Source organism: Patiria miniata, unplaced genomic scaffold (genome assembly GCF_015706575.1).
Source record: "Patiria miniata isolate m_02_andy unplaced genomic scaffold, ASM1570657v1 HiC_scaffold_9, whole genome shotgun sequence".
Lineage (NCBI taxonomy): Eukaryota > Metazoa > Echinodermata > Asteroidea > Valvatida > Asterinidae > Patiria > Patiria miniata.
This window is the reverse complement of record NW_024037076.1, coordinates 26,641,049-26,660,052: the sequence shown is the minus strand read 5'-3', so window position 1 is coordinate 26,660,052 and position 19,004 is coordinate 26,641,049. Positions and strand designations below refer to the sequence as shown.

The 19,004-nt window shown below is 40.9% G+C and overlaps 1 protein-coding gene across 1 annotated transcript in view; it reads right to left on the bottom strand.

Moving 5' to 3' along the window:
• LOC119720984 (orexin receptor type 2-like) overlaps positions 1-9,414 on the bottom strand; it is a 53,037-nt gene extending 43,623 nt beyond the window's left edge. Inside the window, exon 1 of the mRNA XM_038190849.1 lies at positions 9,021-9,414. Within this exon, the coding sequence (XP_038046777.1) occupies positions 9,021-9,414 (394 nt within the window). The remainder of the gene's footprint in view (positions 1-9,020) is intronic.
• Between the last annotated feature and the right edge of the window lie 9,590 nt (positions 9,415-19,004).

Genomic DNA, 19,004 nt, shown 5'->3' with positions numbered 1-19,004 from the left:
AGAACCTTAAACGGCGGTGTGTTCAAAATTTAAAATGATTTGAACGATTCTTGAACTAAAAGAAAGCTTATGAATTGGGCTTTCATATCCTAGATTTTAAAAATGCTACACGCAGAACTTTCCTAAAACAATGGTCCCAACAATTGGGTTTTTTTTTTTTTTTTTAACTCACCCTGTATACTCTATTTGCCAAAACAAAATGGTGAACTTGGGTCCAAATCATTCCGGCTTACTCTGTACTGTGAATTTGAATTAGCAACTTATTGTATAGGATTCGAATCCCCACCCAGTAAACCCTCTTGTTTCAATCCAAGTATTGTTCTCACTGATTATATATACAGCGTTTACATTTCTACAATGTCGCCAAGAGCAAAAATAGCGGCACGCCTTTCATATGCTGAAATTGACGACATCTGCGCAATGTATCTCTGCGAGTAATTCACACCAAGCATATGCTGCACAGTTATTGCCAGTTGTTGATAACTCGGGAGAGATGCAAATAATAAACGCGTATATGAGAAACAGCAAGCGCGTGCGGAGGCACGTATTGACAGATTTGTCGTGATTTTGAGGGGCATTCATCAATTTTAATGAGATTCACATTTTATTCAGATCGATAAACTTTGTTCGTTCCCCGCGTTAATTATTTTTTTCTGGTTTTGAAATCTCGTGAGCAACCTCTAATTGTCGGTGTCATTTGAAATTTAGACTCATCTTTATAATATAGCTTCTTTTGTCAGCCTCATATTTTCCTGTGAGTTACCGCTGCTGGGTTAGTCACGCATGCGCAATACGGTCAACGAGTCCGTGTTTTTATGCAGTCCAAATCTCACACTTCACCGGTATTGCAAAAAAAAGAACGACAAAAATATTGAATATTCAGAAAGTGCCAAAAAGTTCAACATTAAGAAAACAAATAATTAAAACTGATTAATGTTTTTTTTTTCTTCAATGAAATTGTGTATTACATTAAAGCCTGACTATTTCTCAATCCACTCCTTTTACCACATTGTATTTGGGTCCCTAGATCCAAAAATACCATCAATTCAGTGAAAGGGTGTAACTTTTACCAGGGCCACTCTCACCTGTGATGTCACCAACTTTAATGCCTATTCGATGTTTAACCCAGATTCAGCATGTCCAGGTGAGAGTGTCCCGAGTAAAATTTACACCCTTTCACTTTATAATGGATCGTATTCCTGGATCTAGGGACCCAAATGGAATGGGCTAAAAAGGAGTGGATTAAGAAATGGTCAGGCTTAAATGTAATTATGTAATTTCACTGAAGAAAAACAAATTAAACAGTTTGAATTGTTTGTTGTCTGAAAGTTGCACTTTTTTTGGCACACTCTGTTTTGTACCGGATATCTTCAAGTCCACCGTCAATATAGAAGTTGTAACTCGTCCGAATGAACAGAAGACGTGATATCGTGGTAACGCAGATCAAAGTGCAAATGTTCAAGTACTACACTTTTGCAAAAGCTTGCTTTCATGCTTGGTGTCAGTATGACGAAATAAGAATAAGAAACACGAATTACGATGGAGCCCCATGCCGAATAACATTCCACTTGACATGGCTCTAAGTGAATAATATTTCTCTTTAAATGAACTAGGCCTACTTTTTAATAACGTTTGTCATTTTATCAACGTTTTGCACATTTGTTTAAGCTGACAAAGAGGAAAGTACAGGATTGTTAATGCGCATGTTTGAACTCAAACTGATTAATGGAATAACGAGAGGAACATGTTAGTCCACGTCAGCTTAATAAATTGATGTGAAAAAAAAGAGATTAGATTTAATGTAAACAGGTACTTTTTGTCATAGTAGGGTGCAGGCCAGTAAATAGGCCGGAAATTCCTTTCGCGGCCAAATCACGATTTGCATGCCCTCAACTTCTCCGGTATTAAAACATTTTGTTGGCCGTGAACTTGAGGGTTTGTAAAACATGAAGGGTGGAAGCCGTGAAGAGGACTGCGAGCTTGTATTTATGTGAAAATCGGATGAAATTGGGCCCTACAAATTGCTATATTTTGACATCCTTTTTCAAAATGGCGATGGGCTTCAGGACTTCTTTTAGGGGTGATCCTTTTTGGATGGAATTTTCTCCCAAAAGCCATCGTTTAACCCCCAGAAAATTGAACCAAAAATAAAGATGATGAAATAAGCTTTGATTTGATGTGTGTCTAAAACACCTTAGTTAGTTGTTAGTATTATTTAAAAAAAATTGTGGAAGTGGGCGTAATTCTCACTGAGCTCTATGGCAATTTATTTACTGGTCTGCAACCTTAAAATTATCTGGACTTGCATGTAAGTCAGGGTAAACAAGATCTTCAATCTTCTGCCTGTTGTCTCGCGCCAAAATATTTGATTGCTGATTGTTTGGCATTCCAGTTTAATATTGCTGCTTTGTGACTTATCTTTTACTATGTTATTGCACTTCAGTGGTAGTATTGAAAAGTGGGTGCTCTCAATCCAAAAGGTTTGAATGATGTATGACGTGTGATTGTACTTTTCAATCAGATTGTTTCTGAAAGCATTTTCGTCCCGTCCTAGCCTGTCGATTTTCATGTCCGATTTATTGGGGAGTACAGATAAAGAAACTTAGCAACTTAGCACAGGCAACTTAAAAATTTAGCTCCAAAAATCAATAGACTTTCATTAACCATACAAAACAACCAGTTGTTTGCCAACCCATGAAAAAAATACATCTCACATTGATTGATGAAATTAGATATTTAATTAAGAACGTGCTTGGCGTGCAGAATGGACCTAAATCAACCATGCTTCTGTTGTTTCAACCTCGGAGTCTTAAAAAATCATTGATCGACGATTCAAAGGAAAGGTCTGAAACGGAGAAATGTGTTCTAGATTCCAGAGGCTTCATTAATGTGCGATATCCGCAAGCGTCAGACCGGAAACGTACGACTACATTGCTTTCTTTGCGTGTAACCCCGAAGGACGCCGAACAAAATTCCCGCTTCGAGGCTGAACTAGATATGGCCCGGTGCTGCCATTTTTGTGTGCGTGTCCTACAGCAGTTTAATTAAGCACACTCGACAGATGTGAGAAGTGCCATTATAACGTGTAACACCGAAGTGTTGCGTTCATGGGTTGTGTTGCCGGCCCTGCTGAGTCCTTGGGTTACCCGTAACCCTGCGGAATCTCGGCCACACTGTTCCCCACAGGTGCGAAAACCGGGAAACGAGAGAATGGTCGAAGGGATAAAAAAAAAAAAATGAAACAGTTATCGATTTGATTTCATCGATCAACCAGTTGGGTCCGCGGCTGGGAAAATATGATCGCCGTCGCGGCGTGAAAAATCCTTGGGTTGAACCACGGGCAGAAAGGACGCTCAGATTGGGTGCGCGTTCCCGTGCAATGACGGGCGATCAGTAATTTTTTTAAGTGATCCCGGGAAAACAGGGTCCAAACTCGTTAGACGCAATGAGCATATTTGTTGTTACTGTAGTGATTTACTACAAGCCGGTGCCATTACATTAATTGGAAACGTACGACCACGAGATAAATGAGAATTTGTAGTACTGAGGTTGTCATGCCAAAAAGTTCTGTGGATGTGGTATGGAGTGCTGTGGCCTTGTGGTTAAGGGCACTGGGTTCGTGGTCTGTGGGTAAAGCTGCAGGTTGTGGGTTCGAGTCCAGCCTGGGGGCAAGGCACTTTGTCACTCATTGCTTCTCTCCACCCAGGAGTAAATGGGTACCTGTGAGGGCAGAGATGGTTATTGTGATTGAATAAGCTTCCTTGCGCCTAACAGGCTACATCGAGCTGTATACTCCCCAGGGAGCTGAGATAGTATTTGGAATGTTTTTAATTGGCCCAGTGATCAGGGGTAATAATAATGTAAAGCGATTTGATCTTAAATAAAGGCGCTATATATAAGAACCCGTTATTATTATTATGCACCAAACGGTTTCTTTAATACTTCACGTTTCGTATCGAATGACTCTCGCCAATTCTACAAATAATGATCTTTCGCCTAACCCATCCAACAATATTTCGCCTTTAAGGCTATACGGAATCGCCCGTCGCGCGCATTCTACACCGATTGTAGCCAACCAACAAGCACATCTGACGAACGAATATTGACTGAATGAATAACTACCGAATGAATATTAACCGGCATAATAAATTGAAATTTGTCACCACGCCAAGATTATACGTCAAACTACACTCTTAATTCGACACATCTGAAAAACTAATAACTTGAAGAGAATGGAATTCCCATCTGGGCCTGTTTCTTTCATCTAAATGCGATCAGTGACATATTGCGGATGTGGTTGGATTTCCTCATATCACGGCACACCACGATATTTGCGGCGTCGCGGAGTGACGCGTGCGATGATTTTTGTGCCACACAGTAACACCTGGCTATGTCTTTTCTCGGTCAGGTCAAACATTGGAACACTCTTTGACAAAAAAAGAATTAGCCATCCATCCCCCAGGTGCTTCTTCAATCAGGCACACACACTTCAAACACCTGTGGCAATAATTAGCTGGGGAACGTCCCAGTGTAGACGAGAATATACGACAATCACTCGGTGTGCAGGACATTCTGATTATCAAAGGCTGTTGTGCGACTGGTTACCAGTTTGGTCCTGCACTCCCTTTATACATGGATCAGTACGGGCCACCAGGCAACTGACGCACCAATGTCATTTAGTTTGATGCTGGTATCTGGGATCCGCCAGAAAACTTCCACGATACCGTCATTGCAACAGACTGAGGTCGAAGGCAAGCCTTGTCGGTTTTACCATTGGGTCCCGTTGTTTTACCATTTCTTCCACATCAAAACAATACGCAAAATAAGTTTGCAAAAGTGTTTTAATTGGACCCACTTGTTCTAATGAGCCCCTTTTGTTGGTTGAGAGTGGAACACACGACCCTGTATGTGCGAGTGCAGTTCTGAAAATGTCTTCATAAAATGAATCAATGAATAGCGGACATACAGATCAAGCGGATACCTCAACTTGTCCTCGGTACACGCGTCTGAAACGCGCGCGTGCAAAAAAAGGGCAATCAACCGAGTACGTGACGTGCATCTCACGAGCGAGTGGAGTAGCACGTCAATTCGGCCTGTACTGTAGTTGGCACTTGCGAAGTAGGCAATCGCTGTTAACACGTCTTCAACTCGTCACTTGGTTATAGACTTCGAAGTCAAAGATTAATCTCGCGAGGTGAGCTGTTGAAGTGCATCGGCAATTCGCCACACGATTGATACGTTCGCGTTATCAGATTTCCCCAGTCCGCTGTAGCTGGTGAGTCTGAGGCCAGGATTAATCATCAGCCAGAGGACCGCCCTTTTTGTGCGAGTGTTGACTTACAACACTCCTTCATGTAGGGAATTTGTTCATGTAGCTAATCGCGCTGGAGTGTTGCTAAGACCCAAATGGATGAGGAAAAATGTTTCATTTAAGACATGGCAAAACAGTGTAGCACCGGCATGCTGAGGTTGACTGACATTTTTATGCGATCCGTCATGTCATTTTGAAGAGTGGTTTGTTTTTCTTCCGTGACATGATTAAATTCACAGCGAGAACATTGCATCACAACCAACTGGACTCAAGAGTTGAGGCGTTATTTGGGTCGAAACCCGTTGTTTAAAGAGGAGAATACGTTGAACTTTAAGATATCGATCGCCACATTCTGCAGTTGAAGAAATTTGTAGTTGGTATTGCTCTTTCGGTGTAAACATAATAGGAAAAAAACGGGTTTTATGATCAATATTATGCAGCCAATCAGCTGTACGCTTAAAAAAAAACACCGCTAAAACAATTTACGAAAACTCGATGCACATTTCCATATCGTGAGCAAAACGGCTTTACCATCTCCTGTGCTTCAACCTTACAGTCGATTTAGCTTAAAAGTTTCTCTTTTGGGGGGGAGGGCTGTTGTTTTCTCAAAGTCAGTTCTTTAATTTTGTTTATGCTTGAGTACCAGTCATTCAATGAAATCTGCATGCTGCCACTTAAGGGTTTATTAAGTGACAAGAGACATTAATGTGTTACGTTAATTTTACTTCAAGTACGAGTAATAACAATCAAGTATCTTACGCCTCTACGGTAAACTTTAAGAGCGAATGATCTCCAGACGAATCAGTGTCAAATTTAATCTGGAATACTCAAATCCTGGCTCCCTCCTGTATGTATGTCCTAAATACGATACGATGTTGGTAACCACTAACCAGCTGTGCAACTTATGTCGATTGCTGTTCTCATCGAGTCGATTGGGCTTAAGTTGATAGTGTGTGTTCCTTAATGTAATTCAAGTTGACCTCACATCAACCATACCGTAGGCCTATGCTGTCCGTGCCGAGACTTGAACACTTGAACATTGGGAAATGATTAAGGAGCTCAAAAGAGGCAACCACTGTGTTTCCGCGATTGTTATGCATGCATGTCGTCAAGAAATATGATATGGTACTCACTTATAAACTACACGGAAAAAAGTGATATGGCACTCAATCCACGGAATAATCTAGCGAGATCGAGACCCGAATAACCAGGGCAAATAACAAGTAGCTGATTTTTTTTCTACATGCGGCAGTCTTTACGTGACAGAAATTGATTCGATAGTTCCAAGAGACAAAATCTTCAGGAAGACGGGCATCAATCAGTCTATACAGGGTCTTATCTGTAACGATAGTCATCTCATTCCGTTGTACCAACAACAAATCACTTCTGAGTCAATATTCGCACGGTAGACCATGTCGCAAAAGGCAGACAACTATCCCTCTGAATCAATACTCATGTTTTCGATGTGATACTTATAGACTTGTTTTTGGAATTGCTCGGTTTTTTTAGCTTTTACTTTCCGTTTATTGTTTATTTTATTCATTTGTTTTTTAGGGTGGGTGGGAGATAAACCACGGTTAAGTGCCCAAGTGTATTTTAAAAAAGAGCAAGTGTATAAAAGCAAAGGGAATTAATTTCACTACATCGAAGATTAGATTAATCGAAGATTAATTGCAAAAATCATGACCATTTCGATGACCTAATTTGATTGCACCAATTGCGAAAAAACGGTAAAAATTTGACTACAGCACGATTAAAAATGCAATCTTGAAATCCCATCAAAGGAATGACTCAAACGAGCCTGCATATTAAAAACAAAATCTCGTGTGCACAAACACACAATTGAATACAATACTATTTAAAAAAAAGAAAGCCTAGATTGATCTTAATTCAGACACCTGCGTGAATTGGAAAACTTTAAAATCAACCGAATGTTGTTGAATTTGGCCGGGAAAACCTACATTTATTTGAAGTATTTGATTAAGTACTCTATACACAAACCGTCCGCACTCGCCCCGAGCTCTCTCTGATGAAAGTGGATCAGAGAGACACGATTATTGCGCCGCCGCGATTATCTAAATATTTTCTCTAGCAAGCCAGGTGCCCCCTTTGTCAGGTAGTATTCAAGCAGCTGTTTTTATGTCGGTTTTATCAAGCCCTGATCGTGGGTGTATTGCCGTCGGCGTTGTGCATGCACGACTGAAAAGTCAGTCTTCCAAGTTCCAACCTACAAACCTGGGGCTTGAAAAAGAGCTGTGGCCGGCGGCGAAGTCTTTAATACGCACTCTACATTTGGGGAATTTGCAGCGCGGATAAAAATTGACGTCATAATTTCGTTTTGCATTCATATTTCGCGTGACGTATGTATTGTGTTTGTAAGTGGGCAGTTAAAGGGATTATGGCCTGGAATGCGCCCAATTGGGATAACGCGTTTGAGACGAAATTATATTAATTGGAAAGAACATTTAAAAGTAGGATATGAACGTCCACAGAATGATCCTTTAAAACCCGGGCGTTTTTGTGTTATTCCTTCGAGAACCATAAAAGAACGAGTTTCAGGGGTCATTTTGTCCCAGAAAAATAGAGCTGTGAGTGTTAGTTGTGAATCCTGTCGCACAGTGCGTCGCATTCTGCGGACGTGTTAGAACTAACATTTGTGTATTTTGTGTCTGTGCGTATTATGTTAGACACACACACACGACGTGAGTAGTTCGTTGAATAGAGACGACTTGAAATACGTATGTTGAGGCCTATGCCACAAAATTTCCACGGCGTCCGATGTAAACAACCGGTTTTTTTCCCCGTCTTTTCTCGGGAACGGTAAGACATAAGGTTAGTTCCCTTTCAACCAGACCTTTGAGATATGATAAGTAAACAATCCAAAACATGAAATTTTCGGGGACTTGAGGCCATAATGCCCCTTTAACATTAAGGTGTACTTACGATAGCCAGTAAATTCTCCCTAATTGAAGCATAAATAAAGGGAGGGGAGAGGAACAATAGATTGGGATGTGCCTGTTTGTCCTCTTTTTTTTGTATAATAGGCTATGAGGATATCAACTAATTATCTAGGGTGTTCCAAGCGCACGCCTTGTATTCAAATTAATATGCTCTGCTTTTCAATCGTCTGCATCTCCTCTTCTTTACAACTATGGCTTACTGGCACGTTTCTATTTTGCGTATTGTCTGTTCCACCTTGTTGTTCAGCTATACCGTAATTGTTTATGAAGGACATTAAACATTGTTAGAATACCCCATAAATTGTCAGCAAGAGTTTACGTTAGGCCAACCATAGACCAGTACAACCAACAATAATACTTTCATTTTATGACTATTTCTGAAGGACAAAAACATTACTGTTAACGTCACGAGAAATGATGTAAAATGCACATGACATTACGTTCTGGGGCCAATTTCACGGCGCTGCTCAGCACAATAATTTGCTGAGAACAAAAAAAAGTCTGGCTTATAAAACAAGTTACCAGCCAAAACACCTTTTGATGTATATTACTCATGATTAGTATTCAGCTGTTGTTTGCCTAGCATGAAAATCACTTGGAGTTTTGGCTGGTAATCTGCTTGTATAAGCCACACTGTTTTTGTGTTAAGCAAATTTAGGCCCTGATGAATAGATCGTCTGCGGCTTCAAAGTTATGACGAGAACAAGAGGATTTTAACTTTTCTTCAATGAAAAAGAGTTTTTACTCACACATAAACTTTCCAAGAAGCCAGACGTGGGGCACGTACAGCTCCATCAGGGGAGGCGGCATACAGACCAGGAGAACCATCAGGTCGGCCAGACTAAGGTTGACCAAGAAGTAATTGGTGGAACTCCGCATGTCCACGTTGTTCCAAATGACGATCGCCACCAGGGCGTTGCCCGTCACGCCGAAGAAGAATATGAGCGCGTAGGCCACGGTGACCAGGGCCACCATGGCGCTGGACAGCAGGTCGGGCGGTGCCGGGCACGAAAGTGTGGGCTCCGTGGTGGTATTACCACCAATGCTCGCGTACACAGAATCCAGGGTGTGATTAGCGGCATCGCTGTACAGCGTTGTGGCGTAGCTGGAATACACATCGGGCGGCCAGGTAGAGTTTTCCATGTTTTTTTGGTGGTAAGGATTGAAATCTATCGATGCACCAGTTTTACTCCAGAGGATCCGACAAACGAAAACTTCAAGATGGAACAAACTGCCCAGTAAAGAAGCTGTGGTGCGTCTACGTCATGCCAGAATCAAGGAAGATGAATCTGGAAACGTCGGCACGAATATCATCTCACAATTTAGAAGGAGACTGAATGATGCCACAGCATGTTTTATCTTCGGAAGTGCGTATTCTCACTAGTCTCGTCTGGTATCGTGTGAACGGTAAATTGTTAGTTTGGTCTCGTGTATCGTGGTAAATCACGCGTGCTGCCCGCCAACACACGAGTGTGCTCGTCAATACAGATATCACTGCTCACTGTTCAGCGAGTGAGTGTGTCTGTGTGTTTTATACCGATACTCGTCCGTGTGCCGCGCTTCAGATTGCCACAGAGCGCATCCTCTGCGCATCACTGTCATCATGACAGATGGTCAGCGTTTACTGCTCATGCGCATAGAAAAGGGCTTCTCCGTGAACTTGGTATGTCGAAGAATACTTCTTGGATCATGCATCTTTGGGTGTTTCATTTTGCATTCATAATGTCTCTCGATTTTTATTTCTTGTGGGCGAATCTTTTCTTTACTATGTATTTTAACTAAACTCGTTTTCTGGATGTGGGGAAATAGAGTCTTCAGACTTTTTCTTTGTTGTCTACTCTTGATGTATGAAGAATTATTGTATAGGAAATGGGGTAATCCTTATCTTTAGGACACCTCTTTTTGTACGAGTTCTGTTCAAAACTTTGCAGGTGACTGTCCAGTACCAAAGTGACTTTTGCAGGCTAACGCAGTCTTTTTTCTTCAGATTAACTCATGTTTTGTTGTAGTTTTGAAACGCACTTTCAAAGAAAATGTGACTTGAATACCCTTTTTTTTGCAGTCAGAGACGTGAGACCTGCACGTGGAAGCCCGACACAATAAAAACCTGATCCTGATGCTGATTAGCTGATAGAAAAACTAGAACAATATTTTTTTGTTATCAGCCAATCAGCATCGAGCTTTCATTGAGTCGAGCTTTCAGAATTGCCATCTTGGTTTTTGAGCCTGTTTTCTGGTTGTCGTTGTCGTCTTTTGCCCCGTTATTAAATAAAAGCCCTGCCCTCATCACACAAAATCAAACCTGCCAATATTCAAGGTGTCATTACCAGCTGTGTCAAGATATATTTTTTAAAAATCACTTTTGAGTGTCATTTTAGTCAGCTGTTTTGGTGAGTCTTTTAACCTTATATAGGAACGGGGTCCCAAAGAGAAGGATTACCGAAAATGGGATGTTCCCTACAGCACCTTTGCCAGAACTAATTCATCACAGATGAAAGAGAACTCCGCCATAAACAATCCTCTCAAAATTGAAGTGGCAAGCGTCATGCAAATTTGAGTTCTCTGTTTGTATTCGGCCAAGTTCGGTTATCATAAAAGAGAGACAAATTAGGTACGGGAAAAGAAGGGGGAAGCGCGCTTGTGCTCATTGGTTTTAAGCTGTCACGGCTGACCTACGCCGGCCCGCTGGGGAGGCTTGCCCGCTAATGGAAGGGCCCTCATGAGTTATGAATGACTGTCAGATAGTGGGAAATCGTCAACAGTCGTGATGGATCGCCGATTCCTGGCCTGAGCTTAGGGGTTCGACGTGCCGTGACGAGTAAAGGCATTTAGTTGAATTTCGTTTTCTATTTTTCTGGTAAATGAACGAATTATACACTCTCAAAACACTGGTTAAAATTTGGCTGGTAAAAAAAGGTTGGTTAAAGTTTTAAGCAACATTGTGTCAATGTTTGCAATTTTACCAATATTAGTTACATTTTACCAAACGTTGGGTAAATTGCTTAATTTTTAACCCATTTTTTAACCAACTGTTGTGTGGTTCACCTGGTAACCAACGGTCGGTTAAAATGAGTCATTTTTTTATACCCAATGTTGATTAAATTTGACCAAATTTAACCAACGTTGGGTTAGTTCGTTTTATAGCAGTATTTCTAAAGATACACACATGTAGTAAATTTGCATTCGGTTCGAAACTCCCAACTGTAGTCCAGCTATTCAAGATATGCTATCCAATTGTGATATATTGAGAATTGATACGGATGATAGCATTGGGAATTTAATTATCATAATGTGCCTCGTTCAGTTTAAAGCACTTGTGGATAATAATAATTGTTTTTCTCGTCATTTATTGCACAACATCTTCAGCAAATGTTAGCCAGTGAAGTTTAACATCATTGTATAATGAGTGGACATATGGATGTCTCCACTCATGTTAAAATAATATGGAAGTAAATTACAGGGTTCAGCCAGCTTGTATGCCTAATATGTGTTCCCGTACATTAATTCTGTTATCTATTTCCTTGGGAAACTAGTTTAACATACCAACATATATTTATTATATAATCGTGCCGCTAAAGTATTAAGCACATTCAAGTAAATTCTGATATGTTGGGGGTTGGTCTGCAACAATTTTGAGCTTCTCCTGTTGCAAGCGTAGTGAAAGCTATATCGGGTTCGTGTCCTCCTTTCTTAAATGGTATCGGAACAGATGCTTCTCAAAATCATATTTCCATCTCGCGAATGAACTTCAGGAATTACGATTGTCCTTTAAAAATCGACGCATCCCTTAATTCTCGCGTCACTGGAGACCCTTGATACGAATATTTTTATATTGACAATGCTCGGTAACCCATGGCAACCGGGAACTCTCGTTAGGCTAATTACAATCTCCCATCATTTATTAACCAACACTTTATTAATGAGCTATGCCCTTCTGACAGACAGGTGTCTATAGTGCTTGACTGACGGACAATTTTGGTCACAAACTGAGCATACCGATTTTGATGGCATTTGACTAGATTCCAAATCATCGTACGATTTTATGTTCTGACTAGACTTCATTGCGAATGACTTTTAACAAACAATGACCATTTCGTAAAAGGGCGCGATTGTCTTTTGATCTTACGAAGGTTTTACAGTGATACCAATGAAAAAAATTATGTTCCGTTTCAGTTTGTCCTTTTGGCACTTGGTATAGTCACTTTCACTGCCCCAACCGATACATTGATATTTGTTATTGTTTTGCATGACGGATTACAAAACAAAACTAAAACATTTAGCACATTCAAAGACGCATAATTGTGACCTGCCATGGCATAATGAGGAATAACCCCCACCTTTGACTTTTCATGTTGTGTGCATCATGTTAAAGCGCAATTCGTTGGCTTTCCAATGATACCAGATGGATCTCTGTAGCTTAATTTATTCCAAAGATATGACGCAGGAACTTCAACAGTGTCCTGCCACGAGTCGCTAACCTCATTTTGAGAAAAACGGCTTTGAAAAAAAAAACACGCATTGCGCTGCCAACGCCGATAGTAAAAAACTGTTCTTCACTTTTCCACTTTTGTAGGTGTTTTTCCCAAAACAAAAGGCATAGTTTGAATATTGGGTACCTTTGCTACTCAAAAATACAAAACAATCAACATCGATTTTGACACGATTTTTCTAGTATATCCGACTGCAGGCGGCGATTACTCTAAACAAGGTTTTGGGGGACATTCCTCATTTTGCCTCAATATAGTCTCCGCCTCTGAAATTTCACCGGGATAAAACCAAGTCTGTGCAAGGCTACTAAACACCTGTGCCAACTTTCACCGAGAGGCGTCGAGTTTCGAATCGAGCTCGTGTAACGCGTGCGCGGCGCCATGCATCGAGTTGTTGTGCGTAACGCAGATGGAGAAATCACCAAAAGCACTTTTGCAAGGGATAGATAAAGAAAGAAAATACACGAATATGAAGTACATGTAGTTGATATTTGTTTTAGTGCGAAATACATCTCGTCGTTGATAACGATAACGGGGCATCTGGCATTGACCGTGTAACTCGGCACAGATGCTCGCTGAAAGTCGTATACGTACAGTAGCTCTGATGTGGATTATAATGAAGTCTTTTCCATTCGGGGACTTGGAGTCTGGCTTCTGACGAATTTGAGAGTGGGAGAAATCGATGCAACACGGTGGCCATGCGGTACATTTGGATTTTCCTTTTTCTCCGTGCACAGAGGGGTTCGGGTTTCACCCTAACTTTTTTTGCAATATCTCTCATTGGTTTTGTACACGTTTTCTAATCGAGGTCGTCCTTGATTTGGTTCCTGTCCTCGATTCACTGATGATGTTGCACGTGTGTGTCCTCGATTGACACCATAAACAAACGCCCCCGCACTCGCAGGTTTGATTATGGTGTAAATCATATCAAGGATTTTGTATTGTTCCTCATCATCGATCTTTTGTTTTTACACGAAATTTTTGCAGCAGCTCCCATTGGTTTTGTGTACACGTTTTCTAATCGAGGTCGTCCTCAATTTGACTCCTGTCCTCAATTACTCGATGATGCTTCACATGTGTGTCTTCGATTTACACCATAAACATGCACACTCACGCAAAACCTTTGAATTGTCTACAGTCAGTAAATTTCGGTTTTACTGTTGTTCATATTTAGTCGCTCGTTTTGTTTTGTTTTTCCTAAGTCCTTTTTTCGAGTGCATAACAGCGTCGTTATATTATAAGACAGATTGCAATTTAGTGCAATATTTCGGCATGGATAATAAAACATTTAGAATTGTCGACCAAGCGAGCGAAAAACGACAACTGCGCTCTAATTATGAGATGAAGTGCTCTTTTGGGGTCAAGTGACTTTCCATTTTTAAGGTCAAGTAGTCTCTTGACGAGTCGTCGTTTGCTTAGTGTTGGCACGAGGAAATTTAATACAAGCTGAATCGCGCAGTGTGGTCTGAAAATTTGTAATTTAAATCGGGCCACCATTTTGCGGTTGTTTTGGACTGCCTTGTCGGGTTTTTACGTGTACACTCAAGAGGCAAGGCTTGATTTGGCAAGATTTGGATTAAATTGGCACGTAAACTATTTTGTGCAAATTTATTTTTTCCAAAAAAGTAAAAAAAAAAATTGGGTGGAACGAAAACAGGGCCAGTTTGGGTTCCATTATTGAATTCTGATCGCTAACAAAACATGGAAAAGAGGCAGTATAATAATATCCCATTTTATTTCTCGCTTTCCCTGAGCGAAAATTCTTCATAAATGGTCATTGGGATGAAATTTCCATGGAACACAATTTGTAGAGAACTTCTACTCCTCTTACATGTATGAAAACTATTTGACATCCCTTGTTGGGTCAATTTAATTGAAAAGTGCACTTGTTTGAATTTTTTTTTGGTTATTCCATGCTTTTCCGGACAACTGAGGGCGACACTGTTACGTTTAGGGGTTTCCTGTTCGAATTGTGAACCTATAAATTGTGTTTATTGAAGATATTAACATTCAGAGGGGGCACCTGGGGTGCACCATTTTTTTCATGGGGGACAACTCAAGGCAAAGATTAAAGATTTCAAGCATGAAATAGTATCAGTTGTTCAAATTGTTAGAGATTTTAATCTTCAGATTAGTGTTGAAGCAAAAGCTCTTCTGTCATCCGAGGCCAATGCTTTGGCCCTTAAGGCCAAGGCCAGGGCTTTGATCCTCATGTTCCAGGCCAAGGCCATCTTACACAAAATGACTAGTCGCATCATCACGAATCGCCGGTATTAAGAAGAGAAACCTCCCTACACAATGTATTTTGGTTGCCGAGAATAAAAAAAAATAGATCAGGTCTTCAGAGATTCCACTTTCTTATTAAATATGACATGTGTTTGTGGTTTTTGGGAAGGAGCGTAGTCATGCATGCCGCCTGCAATACATTTATGTGTTGGATGGATGGAGGACATGTATGGGCCCACAGCAATGCGTCTTTATCAATCACATTTTCTTTTTTAGAGATGTGTTTACTTAAAGGGAGTGTGCATCATTGGCTTTGCTATAATTTTCAGAAATGAACTATTGTGGGGGTTAGTATATAGATCATATATTGTTACACTGACATGGTTGAAGTTTTGTGTTCAAAAATGCTGGAAAAATCAAGATAAAACAAAACTGTTCACGTAGTCTTGATCCCTGACTCCACTAAAGATGAAATGGCTCAATTTATAGATGCCGGAAAATTGTAAGGTAAGGGAACCAGTCTAGCTGGCCTGCATCCGTTCATGAACATGTAACCAATAGCAAACAAAATTTGGACTGGATAAAAATGGTAAATTTGGAGTAGTAGTTGAAAAATAGTTAGGTTTTTTCAACGGTGGTCGGCCGACCACCCTTGGAAATGTATACAACAATACCATTTTCTTGAAAATGACTTCACACCAGGTGCCCTGATTTTACAGGATGCTTTAGACTGTCATTTACCAACATCCTAGTGAGGTATATCGTAAAAATTTGGTAGTTTTATTTTTCGATGTTTGCAAATGTTGTATTTTCCCTTTAAATGAGAAGATAGCAAGGAATAACTGGTATGCGCATGCGAATGTGGGAATAGTCAATTGATGTAAATTGTTTGGTAAATTCCGAGAAGATTGCAGTCGTGAATCAGATGTTTTTAAAGGAAAAAATGTGAATTGTTACATAGGCCCTAAAATCCAGCCTTAATTAGGTAGCCTTATAAAGCCAAGGCTGAGCAACAAGGCACTACGTCACTGCTTCAGGATATTGTGACCATAAAATGTTGGAAGTGCCGTGTCAGTAGCAAAAGTGCATGGATTGTGTCCCCTAAAAATTGACTGAAGTACGACTTGAACCAGCAACAGCATAAATTATTGAACCAAAAGGAGGAATGTGCTACAGGCAGACTTCATAAAAGAAATCGTGCGTTCTTCGTTAAAACTCGTAAAATGTCACAGCTCAATATTACCGCTAACGCGTAAATATTGCTGTTATGAATATAATTGTCTAACCACCTTTCACACTATGCTCTCCTCACACTATACACCTACACGCACGTCTAGTTTTCAACTAAAAGGAGAAAAATAGGGAGGGGGGAAGAAGAAGTATCGCAGACGGAAAGTGTCAACAGAACTGTTTGTTTTCCACCTACATAATGGACCGAGAACACGAGTCGATGTTGACCGTGAGTGTTTGCCGCTGGACGGGCGGCCGGTGTTGCGATGGCTGGTGTATCCGGGCACGCAGGAGGCTCGGTGTTCGGTGAGAGGCTCGCCCCCCCGTCACGTACACTGAGCACACGGTGAGATTGGCCCGTCTGGAGTGGTGGAACCGAGAACCTCTTCAAGGGTTGCGGACCCGAGATACGGTGTGTAAGTGAGAACAAATAACAATCGAGTGGTATAGGTATTCTGTAGCGACGACGGTTCGGGGAAAAACTTCGAGACACGTCCTGTCTGGAAAACAGTGCAAATTGTTCGTTGTTTAACCTTACCTACTTTCCAATTACGTGCACTGAATGAACAAAAATGACCGATTTTCTTCTATGTATTAATGTAACCAGACTAATTTAATAATGAGGTACCAAAAGCAAACTGGAGGTGCCTATCTGAGTTTAAGCTTTATACTTTACTCCTCCCCTACCTCCCCCCTCGCGGCCCAGGCCCAACCCCCCCCCCCCCAACCCGACAAAAATCACTGTTAAATATTTGCTGCCACCAAGCGTCAATCACTGAAGATTCATACCCCGTGAAGCGCCCACTACGGTTGTCAAAAAGGCTAGATTCGAAAGTCGTTATTTGCACGCTTGGTTTTAATAACCGTGACATTTCCCATATTGCATGAATAAAGCTGCTTTCGGAGTTATGCCCAAAGAGGGCCCCTTGGTCACACACAATAGAGAAGTGTGATTGACTGGCGTCTTTTGACAGGTAGACTTTTAATACGGGCGATTCCCAATAGTGCGCCTCCAAGAGTTTGCAACGCGTTGGCCAATCACAATGCGCAAAATCTGTCGACCCAATGCGCGTTTGGAAAAGGTCGACTGATTTCGCGCATTGTGATTGGCCAACGCGTTGTAAACTCTTGGAGGCGCACTATTGGGAATCGCCCGTATTCATAATCTGAGCCAAACGGCTGTTGCTTGTTAGCTTCGGGATAGCTGCTCAACAAAGCATCATGCCTCCCCGTTAATCCGTTAGTTAGTTGGTTAGTAACAAACGTTGAAATTGTCTACTGCTCCTACATATTTTGACCGATTTCAACCAAACTTTGTCAAAAATATCAGTAGCCCAGCGCCAACATGCCACAACACCAAACAAGGTCAAAGGTCATCATGGGATCACTGGTGTCAAAATCTGATTTTTTTTAAACTCATAACACTACTCCTTCCAGAAATTACATGGCACAAGCACGTGACTCATACATAAACATGAATTCGTAGGACCGCAGCTTCCGAGATATTTCCGATCGATTGTTTAACTGCCATATAGTTTGGGCGCGAGAAATGGCCAGCATTTTTTCTTTTGGCCGGGGGGGGGGGGAGGGAAGGGGGCCTGGGGCTCGGGGAGAGCGGGTTTAGACCGATCTCGTACAAATTATGCTTCAGGGTTCATCGCCCAGAAATCCATCCATTAGAAAATGGGATTTTTTTGTCGTCCTCTGTGCCGTTATGGGCACCTCGCACGAGAATGTCAACGCCTTAGTGGCACACAATAGAGTTCTTCCCGTCGATATCCGGTGACACGGGGATCAGTTTACCGACTCCATCACAAAGACAGAATGTTAAGAGTAGAAAAGTTCAAAGTTTCCGGCGAAACACGTCGCGTCACAGACGCTTAAAGCCATATCCCTCTTTAGGCCATCAGCCTCGGTCCAAAATTTTGGCCACCGGTATCAAATGAGGGGAATAATCGTCATAGCGATTTTTAGCAAGGTATACACCTCTGGAGTTGGAAAATATGTGATGGCATTGCAACAGTGGCAACTTTTTAGGTGTTATCACCCTTTTTTTCAAAATGTCCATCAAAATGCTTGTTACCACTCTAGGGGCGGTATTCCTTGCGCATGCTCATTATAATCATTTATGCCCTGATTTGATACTGACCAAACCCCAGGCTGATGGCCTACTTACAAGGGAACCTATATGAGTTGTTTATTATTTTATGGCCTGCAAATATAACAATTAATCCTAAAATATTTGCATTTCATTAAACCTTTAATCCTGTAATAGAGATATGTCTTTTTCAATTAGATATATATCTTTATACATGCTGTATTACATGTTAACTTGCGCAAGGCACGTCTGGAGATATCTTTTTTTAAAATACAGATATCTCTATTTTACCACGGGCCGGGACAGACATCAGAGAAATGTAATAATACAAAATCCGGTTAACAAAAGTTGTAGTATTCAAGTTTGTCAACATGGAAATGTAAAAGACAATATAAGCCGTGAAACCTTAAAAAAAAATTAAAATAAAAAAATACAGGCATATTTAGAAATTAACTATTAACCAGATCTGTAGATGCATTTTACCGTTCACATACAATGAAATAAAGAGCCTTTCCTTGCGTTCATGAACGAACGAAAATTTGAGCAGACAAAGATCACCGTCATCATTTCAGAAAAACAATTTCCTCACATTCAAAACACACAATCTAACAGTAAAAATAATGTTTCAATCTTGACAAAAAAATTTATAAAAGTCTCATTTGTATCTGAATGCCTGTGTGTAATCTTTCATT